Source organism: Geotrypetes seraphini, chromosome 4 (genome assembly GCF_902459505.1).
Source record: "Geotrypetes seraphini chromosome 4, aGeoSer1.1, whole genome shotgun sequence".
NCBI classification, from domain to species: domain Eukaryota; kingdom Metazoa; phylum Chordata; class Amphibia; order Gymnophiona; family Dermophiidae; genus Geotrypetes; species Geotrypetes seraphini.
This window is the reverse complement of record NC_047087.1, coordinates 8,384,234-8,396,756: the sequence shown is the minus strand read 5'-3', so window position 1 is coordinate 8,396,756 and position 12,523 is coordinate 8,384,234. Positions and strand designations below refer to the sequence as shown.

At 40.3% G+C, this 12,523-nt stretch overlaps 1 protein-coding gene across 5 annotated transcripts in view; it reads right to left on the bottom strand.

The window, feature by feature from the left end:
• ANKRD11 (ankyrin repeat domain 11) overlaps window positions 1-12,523 on the bottom strand; it is a 456,185-nt gene that overhangs the window by 106,803 nt on the left and 336,859 nt on the right. For all 5 annotated transcript variants that reach the window (XM_033940962.1, XM_033940964.1, XM_033940960.1 and 2 more), the window contains one exon: window positions 1,040-7,968. In XM_033940962.1, coding sequence (XP_033796853.1) covers window positions 1,040-7,968 — 6,929 coding nt within the window. The remainder of the gene's footprint in view (window positions 1-1,039; window positions 7,969-12,523) is intronic.

The window sequence follows — 12,523 nt, the reverse complement described above, 5'->3', positions numbered from 1 at the left end:
GATTTTGATAAAACAATGAATGAGAGAGAAAAAACACATGCACCGCCTTCCGATCTGTTACTTAAAACTTTCTAAGAAATACCAAAGATCCTAATTACAGGGCCATTGTTGAAACAATGTTGGAAAATTTCAAGAAATTGGGTTGCAACATGAGTGTAAAAGTTCACTTTCTATATTCGCATATCGACTAATTTCTGGAAAATCTGGGACATTATAGTGAAGAGCAAGATGAACGTTTTCACCAAGATATTAAGGAGATGGAGAGGAGGTACCAGGGGAGATGGAATGAAACTATGATGGCCGACTACTGTTGGATGTTGAAGAGGGACAGTCAAGATCTTCAAGGATCTGTAAGGAAGTCAAAGAGGAGAAAGTTTGAAAATTAATGGAACACTGTTTGCTTTTTGTTTTGTTACAGGGTAGTGAAGAAATAAATTAGGGCATTATTTTTTAAATGTTTTGTAATAAAAATTGACCTCGTGTGAAATGGTGTTTGAATACATTTGTGCTTACAGTAGTTAAAATCATGAAAACAACTTCTCATTTTGTGTAAAAACCTGATGTGATAGGCAAAAATGGAAGTCATTTCTAGAATCAGCATAAAAAATTGATTCAAGAACAGCTACTTTTAAGAAATCATCTGAGTAAAAGTTTAAAATGCATACTGATATAATTATATTTTATTCTTTTATCAGGTGTATATTTCTTTCCAATGAGTCTGATGAAAACATTCTAAGGCAGGGGTGTCCAACCTGCGGCCCAAGGGCCGCATATGGCCCCGTAAAGTATTTTGTGCAGCCCTGATTGAGGGCAATGCAGTGTTTTCCTCTGCTGCCCCTGGGTGTTTACCGTCTTCTTGGCTCCCTCCTCTGTCTTGTCGCAGCGTTTGCGCGTTTGTGTGGCCCCAGAAACATTTTTTGGGGTCAATGCGGCACAGGAAAGCCAAAAGGTTGGACACCCCTGTTCTAAGGGGAAAGGATAGTTAACATTCCTACAGGAGGTGCTGAAACAGGAAGAATAGAGAGGTATGATTACTCACCACTGGAATGTGCAACTTGCTAAGGGGTTTGCCGTCCAGGAGGTAAGAACCAGTATATGTGACATATTCTGCATAACACTGGGGGGCCTGGGGAGTAATGTAGCAGAGAATTTTCCGTTTCTCTTCTATCTTTTTTCTGATCTGAAGATACTCAAAGTAGGGATTTGATCTGTCACTGTGATAGGGCTCAATATCATCCAACTTTATTGCATCCACAAAAGCTGCCAGTGTCTGCTGAATCACCTCTCTTGTCTGCTTATTGCTGGCAAGAATCTGCTGTTGGAGTTGCTGATTAGATCGTGGAAATTTGCGTTTGCGTGGGTGTTGGGCCTGAGGATCTTCCTCTTCCGAAACTCGTCCCTTGGTACGCGAAGATGGTGTGGTAATTAAAACCAGCTCTTTTTCAACAAGGGCAGAGATCTGTTTATTCTGATTGGCAAGCATCTGAGCCCGATTTCTTGTGATTCGTTGAGGAATCTCTTCTATTTTAGGTAGTTTTGGAACTTCTATGACTATTTTTTGAGGTGATTCTGTTATTTCTGTTTGGACATTATCCTGGGAGATGTCTGACAGCGTTGAAGTGACTTGATTAGTGCTATCTAGAGCAGTGTCCTCTTGTGCTATTCTGTTCTCAGCAGATTCTGCTTCTCCCAAACAGCTGGAGGCACAGTTTGACAAGCTTAACTCTGCAGAATTTTCATCCCTTTCTTGGTGATCCAGTGGAACAGCTAGGGTAAAACTATGGGACACCGAGTCCGTTAATAATTTCTCTTCTGGTACATGCAAAGAGAGCCCTGTAGCTTCTGATGAATCTGTTTCAACTTCCTGTTTTTCAGATTGTAGCTCTGCTTCCATAACCGATGTGTGTAAAGTCTGACTAGGTACAGACCCTAGATTACTAGTTGGTTCCGTTACAATATTCATGCTTATTATTTCACCAGTTGCAGTTTCTGGAGCAATCACAAGACCTTCTTCCATGTGAGGTGGTTCAGACATTTCAGTATCAGGATCCTCTTTTACAGGAAGCGGCAGATCTGGTAATGAGAAAGGCCCAAGATCTAATTCATCCCCAGAATTTGTGAATGGATCAGACCATGTCAAAGGTTCTTCTGAGTTTATATGTGCAGTGTTACTAGATCCCAAGTAGGTATTTTCTAGAGCACAGATGGAGTCTGTCTGTACTTTTGTTGGTAAGCAAGGAGACTCCGAAGGTATTTCAGATGATCCCTCAGGAAGAGGCTTGCAGTTACTGAAGAAAGTATCTAACGGTGTAGGAGACACGTATAGTGTTTGCTGGCTCGAATTTGTTTCTCTTTGAATTGAGTCCTCTTCCTTTATTTCCTCAATCCTTGGTTCAGACACAGACACAGACACTGGATATGTAATGGAAGAAACTGGGAATGAAGAATCTGCAGATGTGAAAGTTATAGACGTGGGATGTGTTTGGTCAGAATGACAAAATGGTTTAGGAGATTCCTGAAATCTTTGTGGAGATTTAATTAAAAGTTCAGATTCAACTGACCAGTTTACAGGATGGTTGGAAGAATTACTTATCAAATTTGGGAGAATGACAGATTCAGAATTTCTTGGGGAAAGGCTGGACCACTCCATACTATTTTGCTCTGAAATATTTGAATTAAATTGAGTCTCTTCAGCTTGAGGTAAAAAATTAGTCTCTGATGGCAAGAAGTTGGGATCCTGAGGAATAAAACCTGGTTCCGAAGGCAAATAATTGGACTCAGAGGGCATGAATGGCTCTGGAGACAAAAAGCCAGGCTCTGGTGCTCCAAAGCTAGATTCTGGAGGCAAAAAGCCAGGCTCTGGTGGTATAAAGCTAGATTCTGGAGGCAAAAAGCCAGGCTCTGGTGGTATAAAGCTAGGTTCTGGAGGCAAAAAGCTAGGTTCTGGAGGCAAAAAGCTAGGTTCTGGAGGCAAAAAGTTAGGTTCTGGAGGCAAAAAGCTAGGTTCTGGAGGCAAAATAGAAGCTGTAGCTTGCTGATCCTCAGTGGAATCCAAAGGTATGCCAAGATCAGGAGGAACAGCGCTGTCCATGGGAGGTACCAGAGGTTCATCTCTCTGAGATGGTGAACTATTTACTTGTAAACTAGAATAAATGCTTTCAGGTGACTGTGGAATAGTACCATTCATTTCAGTTGCACAACGTAAAGCTTCCACCTTGGGGGATGGAGTGCCATAATCTGGTGAATAATAGCCAGGAGATAAACAAGAAAACTTTTCGGTAGGAACTGATTGAGGGGGAAACTTATCTTCTGTTAAATGCTGTACCGGAGAATTACAGTTTGATGTAGCAGGAACACTTTGTTGCCTGAAAAACTTGTCTCCAACATTAAACTCTTCTTCAGAAACTCTTCTTACATCAACAGAGATTGAACGATAAAGGTTGAAGGCGGAAACTGTCTTAGTTGGAGTTTGACTTGGATTCTCAAGATACACACCGGAGGAAGCTGTATATCTGTCAAAAAAAGATGGCGAACATGCATTCATGGACATGGCTGACACTGGGAGAGAATGTTGAGAATCTGCACAATCAAAAAGGTCTGTATAATCCTCATTGCTACATGATGGTGTTCTTGGTGTTTGCATCACTTCTTCATAACTTGGACAAGAGACAATGGATGTTGGTGTTGGGACACCAGTGGGTCTATTCTGATCTGGTCTTGGGGATGCAGGTAATATTTCTTTCATTTGAGGGCCATTTAGCCAGTCTTTTGTATCATTCCCCACAGAAGGCTGTATTTTATTATCTGGCGACTGCATGGGATTCAGCGAGACTGGTTCCTTGAGTTTTTTGTCCTTCTGCTGCAATTCTAACACTTGTGGTTTCTTAGTCAAGTCTAAACTCTTCTTACGTATATCTTCAGAGTTTTTCATTTTCTCCTTTAATTTTGGGTCTCCTGATCTGTGCCTCATCTTTTCCATTTGCTTCATTCTCTCTTTATGTCTCTTGTGTTTCTCTTCCACTTCTAAATCCTTTTGGCTCAGCATTCTTTCAAAGCTGGTCATCATAAGGTCACCATCTCCTAAAAGCTTCTCTCGTGGCCTATTATCTTTTTTGTTTCCATCTTTGGATAAGGTTAATTTATCATTTCCATTACTTATCTTTATGATGTCACCCTTGTCCTTTTCCTGATTCTCCTTGACTCTCTCTTTTAATTTTAATTCACTGAATTTAACACATTCCTCTTTTGATTTTTCTTTGAATGCAATGACTTGAGGACTTTCTTTATCTTTGCTTATGGTCTTTTGTTCTTCCTTATGATGCTTAAAAAACCCATCAATGTGTTTGTCTCTATATTTTTCTTTTTCATCTTTGCTTTTCTCCCGATGTTTGTCTTTCTTTTTCCTTTCTTTTGCAGTACTAATAGCACTAACACCATAACTCTTTTCTTTTTCTACCTTCTTGGAAGACTCTCTCTCTGTGTCATGTTTATCCTTCTTTTCAGAAGAAAAGTAGTAGTCTATGTTTTTCTCTAATTCATCTTCTGTCTCTGGTTTTAAATTGCATGAAATACCAAATGCATCACCATCCAAAGCAGATATATCTTTATCATACTGTGTGGAATCCTTTCTGAAACTGGAATCTTTCACATCATCAGATTTTTCTTTCTTGTCTGATTTTTCTTTTCTGGGCTTTTCTTTATCATGACTCTTTTTGGATGATGATGAGGAATGGCGATGCCGCTCCCGCTCTTTGAGCTTTTCTGACAAACACAGCAAGGGAAGAGAATCTTTACATTTCTCCTCTGGTGCATCAGTAAGAGAGAGGATCAATGGCTCTAAGAGGTTATTCAATCCTGGATCCAAACCCCTATCTGTGAAACTGTCTGAAGAGATCTCACTGATTTTATCATTGGAATCGTCTCTGTACTCATTGAGGGCTTCTTGTTCCAATTTTTCCAAGAGGCTTTTCTCCTCATTCCCTTTCAAAGACCTTTTTTCCTTTGACAACTCCTTCTCTCCTTTCTCCTTGTATTTATTTTTTAACTTGTCTTCACTAGAGTGTCTCCTTTCAACCTTTTCAGAAAATTTTTGTTTGTTTTTTTTCTCTTGTGTTGCATCTATTGATATTCTGTCCTTTCGATCCTTGTATTTTTCCAATAAATCTTTATCTTTTTTTTCTTTATACTTTTCTATCAAAATTTTATCTTTTTTCTCTTTACTGCCTTCCATTGTTCCCTTGTCCTTCCTCCTTTCTTTAGTCTCTCTGTCTTTTGACTTTTCTGCTGAATGCTGTTTATCAGAGGAATATTTTCTCTGTCTGTCTACTAGATAAAGCTCAGTTGTGACATCATCTTTCTCTTGATAACTGTCCTGTCTGTGTAGATCACTTCCAAATGCATCACCAAGTTTGAATCCACACGAGCTGTAGTCATCACCTTCATCCTCACTTTCATCAGTAAAAATATCAGCAATGCTGTACCAGCTTTTCTCTCTTCCCTTTTTCTCCTCCTTTTTATCAAACTCTCTCTCTCTATCATAAGGGCCATTTTTTTCCTTTTTCTCTTTATTTTGATCAAAAGACTTCTTCTCCTTATTGTGCAAGTCCTTACATTTTTCCTTAGCATCTTTTTTCTCCCGATAACCTTTATCCATCTCTTTGTCTTTTGGATTTTTATCAAGGATGGTCTTTTCTGTTTTTTCTCTGTCAGCATCTTTAGACTTCTCCCTCTGTTTTTCTGGTTTCACTCTCTCTTTCTTATCCTTCTCTGAGGAATCCTTTTTCTCCTTTCCTGAATGGTGCCTCTCACGGATCTCTACATTTTTTCCACTGAATTCATGATCAGATTTGTCCTTGACAAATGTCTCACAGACATATTCTTTAAAGTCATCTTTGCATGATTCTTCTAGCTTTACTTTGATGTCTTTTCTCTCTTTAATGCTATCCAAAGAATCTTTCCTCTCTTTGCCAGTTTCACTTGGATCTTTCTCCTTCCGTTCTTTAATGATTTCTGTAGAATCTTTCTTTTTCTTATCTTTCTCTGGCAGACAGCCTGATGTACTTTTATGCTTATCTATTTGTTCTTTCTTTTTTTCAGAGATTTTTTCTGAATAGTCTCTCTCTCTTTTCTTTAAAAAAGGATCCTTTTCATTACGCTTCTCAGTGTGTTCCCTCTTTTCTTTTCCTCTGTCCTTTTTCTTGTCTTTACTGTCTTCTTTAACAGTCTCAATAATCAGTTTAGCAACAATATCATTTTTATTTTCTTTGTATTCTACAGCTGAAGAACCCCAGCTGTCCTCTCCTTTGAAATCAAAAGAAGACTCGGATGACAAATCAGAGAACCATCTTTCTTGCTGATCATCTGAAACACTGAACTTAGTGTCTTCACTGTCTAAAAACCGATTATTAAATTCCTCAAAAGGATGTTTTTCTCTATGTGATTTTTCTCTTTCTTCTTTACAAGTTTTCTCCTTTTCAATGTTGGAAATTTTCTCATCTTTCAGATCATTTTTCTTATCAGATTTTTTCTCTTTTAATTTTTTCTTTCTCTCTTCTTTATGAGCTTTGGATTTTTCTTCCTTGAGTGACTTCTCCTTAGTTGCTTTTTCTCTATCTAGTTTACTTAATCGTTCTTTTTCTTCTTTAAAACCTCTACTAGCTTCCTTATTCCCTTCTCTGATTTTCTTTAATAATTTCTCTTCTTTGGAAACTTTACCAGAATCTTCTTTAAAAGACCAGTCCTTCTCATCTGCTTTTCCTTTAAGCACCTTTTCTTCTTTCTTTAAGTGTTCTCTCTCATGCCTTAATAATTTTAATTTACTTTCAACTGCACTTTCTGCCTCTATAATTAATGTCTTCTCACCCTTTTGTTTAGAATCATCATATTCAAAAGTAAAGCTTTTTATTATTTTAATGTCTTGGTTCATCTGTCCCTTTTCTTTGTTTTTGTGTTTATGTTTTGCTTTATGCTTTTTAACAACTTTCCCTTCTTTGTCCAGTTTTGGGATTCCTCCATCTATGTTTGTATGAAATGAATTTCTTTTCTCAAAAATTCGGTTCTTTTTTTTAGTAGGTTCCTGTTTCTTTCGTACTTGCTTTACAGACTCTAAGCTTGAATCCTCAGATGTATAGTCTGATTCGCTGGTTAGTCTAGCCCTTGTAGAGTCTGAAAGTGAGCTGACATCTGACCAAGCTGAAGAAGATATTGTTTTCCAGTTGTCTGTTCTCCAGTGTTTGGAGTGCTGCTCCTGAAGTGAAGTGTTGTGTTTTTGTGATGCTGAACTTCCATGAGATGATGTAGAAGATGCAGACAAAGAATTGAAAAAGGAGGATTCCTTTAATATCAATGTAGAGTCTTTTACACAGTTAGCACTTTCTAGAGAAAGTCTGTCTTCCTCCTCACTCTCTATGTTCTCACTTTCTGAATCAGAAGAACAAAATATGTCATTCTTTTTCCCAAACCGAACCTCTTTATTTTTTGTATCTTTCTTCCGTTTCTTTTTCACTTTGCTTTTCTCTTTTTGTTGTTTCGTGACAGAAGGATCACGAGTCTTACTGCTTGGCAAAACTGAGTGTGCTGATAGCAGAAGCTTTTCCCCAGCTCCCACAACTATGCTTGTGTTGTCCTCATCTGAAGTGTCAGACAAGATGCGACGAGCAGCTTTCTTTGGTGCAACTGAATTTTTAGAATATGTTTTTACTTCCATTTTGGGTATAGAAATAAAACTGTTTGCTTTAGTCTCTTTTCTGAAGTCCTTTTTTAACAAATGTTTGTCATCAACTGGTGGCACTCTGTCCTCCTCATCATCTTCATCAAACTCATATTCATCCTTTACAGGTGTGATTGTTTTTGGTGTATCTCGGCTCTTGCTCTTGTGTTTTGAGCCTTTTTCAAACTCAGAATCTGTATTATTGCCATCAACAGAACTAGAAGGTGCAAATGAAGGGGCATCCTCTTCCTCTGAACTGTCTGTGAAAACAAGAGACAGGAACACATTAGTTTCGTCTATCTTTCTATGAAGGATCAATTTGTGTATGCCAAAGAAAATGTAGTTATAATTTGACAGTAATCATCTTCTGCAGCTCTATCACATAATAATAATAATAATAATAATAATAATAATAATAACAACAGTTTATATACCACAGTACCGTGAAGTTCTATGCGGTTTACAAAAGACTAAAGGAAGGTACAAATTGATTGAACTTAAAAGAGGTGAAAGAAGTGGTTAATAGGTCAAAAGAACCGTTATTAGGAGAAAGAGATGAATGGGTCAGCTGTCTAGATACTTTAGGAACAGATATGTTTTTAGGCGCTTCCTGAATTCCTCATAAGTAGTGGGCGAAAGCAATTGTTCTAGATCTTTACCCTATAATGCTGCCTGATGTGAGAGAAGGTGTTCATGGTGTTTTTTCAGTTTACATCCTCTAACTGGGGGGGAAACGAAGTTCGAATGTGTGCTTCTTTTGTGTCTGTTGGCTGAGAAGGAGAAAAGGTCAGTTATGTATTTAGGGGCTAGTCCATATAGTACTTTAAAGCAGAGGCAGGCGAACTTAAACTTTACGTGTGCTTCCATCGGTAGCTAGTGCAACTACCGGTAGTAAGGTGTCACATGATCAAATTTCTTTAACTCGAAGATTAGTCTGACCACTGCATTTTGCATTAATTGTAAACGTCACATATTATTTTGGGAAACTGCTAAATAGGCTCAGTACGAGGGATTGTACTAGGATTCTGAATGCTGATGTATCAAAATATGATTTGATGGATCTAAGTTTCCAGAGAGTGAAAAAACCCTTTCTGATTAAGGAGTCCACCTGGTCTTTCATGGTTAGGCATTGATCCAGAGATACACCCAGTATCTTCATGGTAGACTGAATAGAAACATAGAAGATGATGGCAGAAAAGGGCTACAGCCCATCAAGTCTGCCCACTCTGCTTACCCACCCCCTGTCTATGCCCTAATGACCCAATTTCCTTATCTTGACCCTCGTAGGGATCCCACATGGGTATCCCATTTATTCTTAAAGTCTGGCACGCTGTCTGCCTCGATCACTTGCACTGGAAGCTTGTTCCAATGATCAACCACTCTCTCTGTGAAGAAATACTTTCTGGTGTCGCCGTGAAATTTTCCGCCCCTGAGTTTGAGCGGGTGCCCTCTTGTGGCCGAGGGTCCCTTGAAAAAGAAAATATCATCTTCCACTTCGACACGTCCCATGAGGTACTTAAATGTTTCGATCATGTCTCCCCTCTCCCTACGTTCCTCGAGAGTGTAGAGCTGCAATTTGTTCAGTCTCTCTTCGTTCGAGAGACCCTTGAGCCCCGAGATCATCCTGGTGGCCGTCCGCTGAACCGATTCAATTCTGCGCACATCTTTACTGTAATGTGGCCTCCAGAATTGCACACAGTACTCCAGATGAGGTCTCACCATGGCCCTGTACAACGGCATTATGACTTCAGGCTTTCGGCTGACGAAACTTCTATTGATACAACCCAATATCTGCCTTGACTTAGATGAAGCCTTCTCCACTTGATTGGCAGTTTTCATGTCTGCACTGATGATTACTCCTAAATCTCGTTCTGCTGAAGTCCTAGTTAAAGTTTCTCCGTTCAAGAAGTACGTCCTGCATGGATTTCCGCTTCCGAGGTGCATGACCTTACATTTCTTAGCATTGAAGCCTAGCTGCCAGGTTGAGGACCAACTTTCCAATGTAAGCAGGTCCTGCGCCATATAATTCTGTAAATTGCATTCACGTACTATATTACATAGTTTGGCGTCATCGGCGAATAGTGTTATTTTACCTTGAAGCCCTTGAGTCAGATCCCCTATGAATATGTTGAAAAGGAGTGGACTCAGGACCGAGCCCTGCGGCACTCCACTGGTCACCTCCGATGTTTTAGAAAGGGTACCATTAACCACCACCCTCTGAAGTCTGCCACTCAGCCAATCATTGACCCATGCAGTTAGTGTCTCTCCTAACCCCATCGATTCCATCTTGCTTAGCAGCCTGCGGTGTGGGACACTGTCAAAAACTTTACTGAAGTCCAGGTACACGACGTCCAAAGACTCTCCCAAGTCCAACTTTCTTGTTACCCAGTCAAAGAAGCTGATGAGATTGGATTGGCAGGACCTACCCTTGGTGAATCCATGCTGACTGGGATCCCGAAGATTCCCATCATTCAAGATCGTGTCCAATTTGCTTTTAATTAGTATTTTCATGAGTTTGCACACTATTGATGTGAGACTCACCGGTCTATAATTCGCAGCCTCTGCCCTGCAACCCTTTTTATGCAGAGGAACGACATTAGCTAATTTCCAGTCCAGGGGAACTTTCCCCTTACTTAGGGAGAGATTGAATAGCTCAGCCAACGGTTTTGCCAGGACATCGATCAATTCTCTGAGCACTCTTGGTGCAAATTGTCTGGTCCCATGGCTTTGTTCACCTTGAGTCTTGCCAGTTCACTGTAAACTTCACCTGATGTGAACTCAAAATTCTGAAACGGGTCTTCTGTGCTTTGTGTTGCCTTCAACTGCGGACCGTGTCCCGGTGACTCACAGGTGAAGACTGAGCAGAAGTATTCATACTAGATTTCAAATGTACGGACTTTAATGCAATGGGAAAGTACCTGAAGAAAGAGCTGTTAGGATGGGAGGACATAAGAGAAGTGGAAAGACAGTGGTCTAAGCTGAAAGGAGCGATAAAAATGGCTACGGACCTTTATGTGAAGAAAATCAATAAAAACAAGAGAAAAAGGAAGCCGATATGGTTCTCCAACCTAGTGGCTGAGAAAATAAAGGCGAAAGAGTTGGCGTTCATGAAATATAAAAAAACCCAAGAAGAGGAGAGCAGAAAGGACTACAGGGTGAAACTGAAAGAAGCCAAGAGAGAGATATGTTTGGCGAAGGCACAGGCAGAAGAACAAATGGCTAAAAATGTAAAAAAGGGAGATAAATTTTTTTCAGATATATTAGTGAAAGGAGGAAGATAAAAAATGGAATTGCTAGGCTAAAAGATGCTGGGAACAAATATGTGGAGAGTGATGAGGAGAAAGCAAATGTGCTAAACAAATACTTCTGTTCTGTGTTCACAGAAGAAAATCCTGGAGAAGGACCGAGATTGTCTGGCAAAGTTACACGAGAAAATGGAGTAGATTCTACGCCGTTCATGGAGGAGGGTGTTTATGAGCAACTTGAAAAACTGAAGGTGGACAAAGCGATGGGACCAGACGGGATCCATCCCAGGATACTAAGGGAGCTCAGAGAGGTTCTGGCGAGTCCTATTAAAGACTTGTTCAACAAATCTCTGGAGACGGGAGTGATTCCTGGGGATTGGAGGAGAGCAGATGTGGTCCCTATTCATAAAAGTGGTCACAGGGATGAAGCAGGAAACTACAGGCCGGTGAGCCTCACTTCAGTTGTTGGAAAAATAATGGAAGTGTTGCTGAAAGAAAGGATAGTGTACTTCCTTGAATCTAATGGGTTACAGGATCCGAGGCAACATGGCTTTACAAAAGGTAAATCGTGCCAAACGAACCTGATTGAATTTTTTGATTGGGTGACCAGAGAGCTGGATCGAGGACATATGCTAGATGTAATTTACTTGGATTTCAGCAAAGCCTTTGATACAGTTCCTCATAGGAGGCTGTTGAACAAACTTGAAGGGCTGAAGTTAGGACCCAAAGTGGTGAACTGGGTCAGAAACTGGCTGTTGGACAGACGCCAGAGGGTGGTGGTTAATGGAAGTCGCTCGAAGGAAGGAAAGGTGACTAGTGGAGTCCTTCAGGGTTCGGTGCTGGGGCCAATCCTGTTCAATATGTATGTGAGTGACATTGCTGAAGGGTTAGAAGGAAAAGTGTGCCTTTTTGCAAATGATACCAAGATTTGTAACAGAGTAGACACCGAAGAGGGAGTGGAATATATGAAAAAGGATCTGCAAAAGTTAGAGGAATGGTCTAATGCCTGGCAACTAAAATTCAATGCAAAGAAATGCAGAGTAATGCATTTGGGGATTAATAATAGGAAGGAACCGTATATGCTGGGAGGAGAGAAGCTGATATGCATGGACGGGGAGAGGGACCTTGGGGTGATAGTGTCCGAAGATCTAAAGGCGAAAAAACAGTGTGACAAGGCAGTGGCTGCTGCCAGAAGGATGCTGGGCTGTATAAAGAGAGGCGTAGTCAGTAGAAAGAAGAAGGTGTTGATGCCCCTGTACAGGTCATTGGTAAGGCCCCACTTGGAGTATTGTGTTCAGTTTTGGAGACCGTATATGGCGAAAGACGTAAGAAGACTTGAGGCGGTCCAGAGGAGGGCGACGAAAATGATAGGAGGCTTGAGCCAGAAGACGTATGAGGAGAGACTGGAAGCCCTGAATATGTATACCCTAGAGGAAAGGAGAGGCAGGGGAGATATGATTCAGACGTTCAAATACTTGAAAGGTATTAACGTAGAACAAAATCTTTTCCAGAGAAAGGAAAATGGTAAAACCAGAGGACATAATTTGAGGTTGAGGGGTGGTAGATTCAG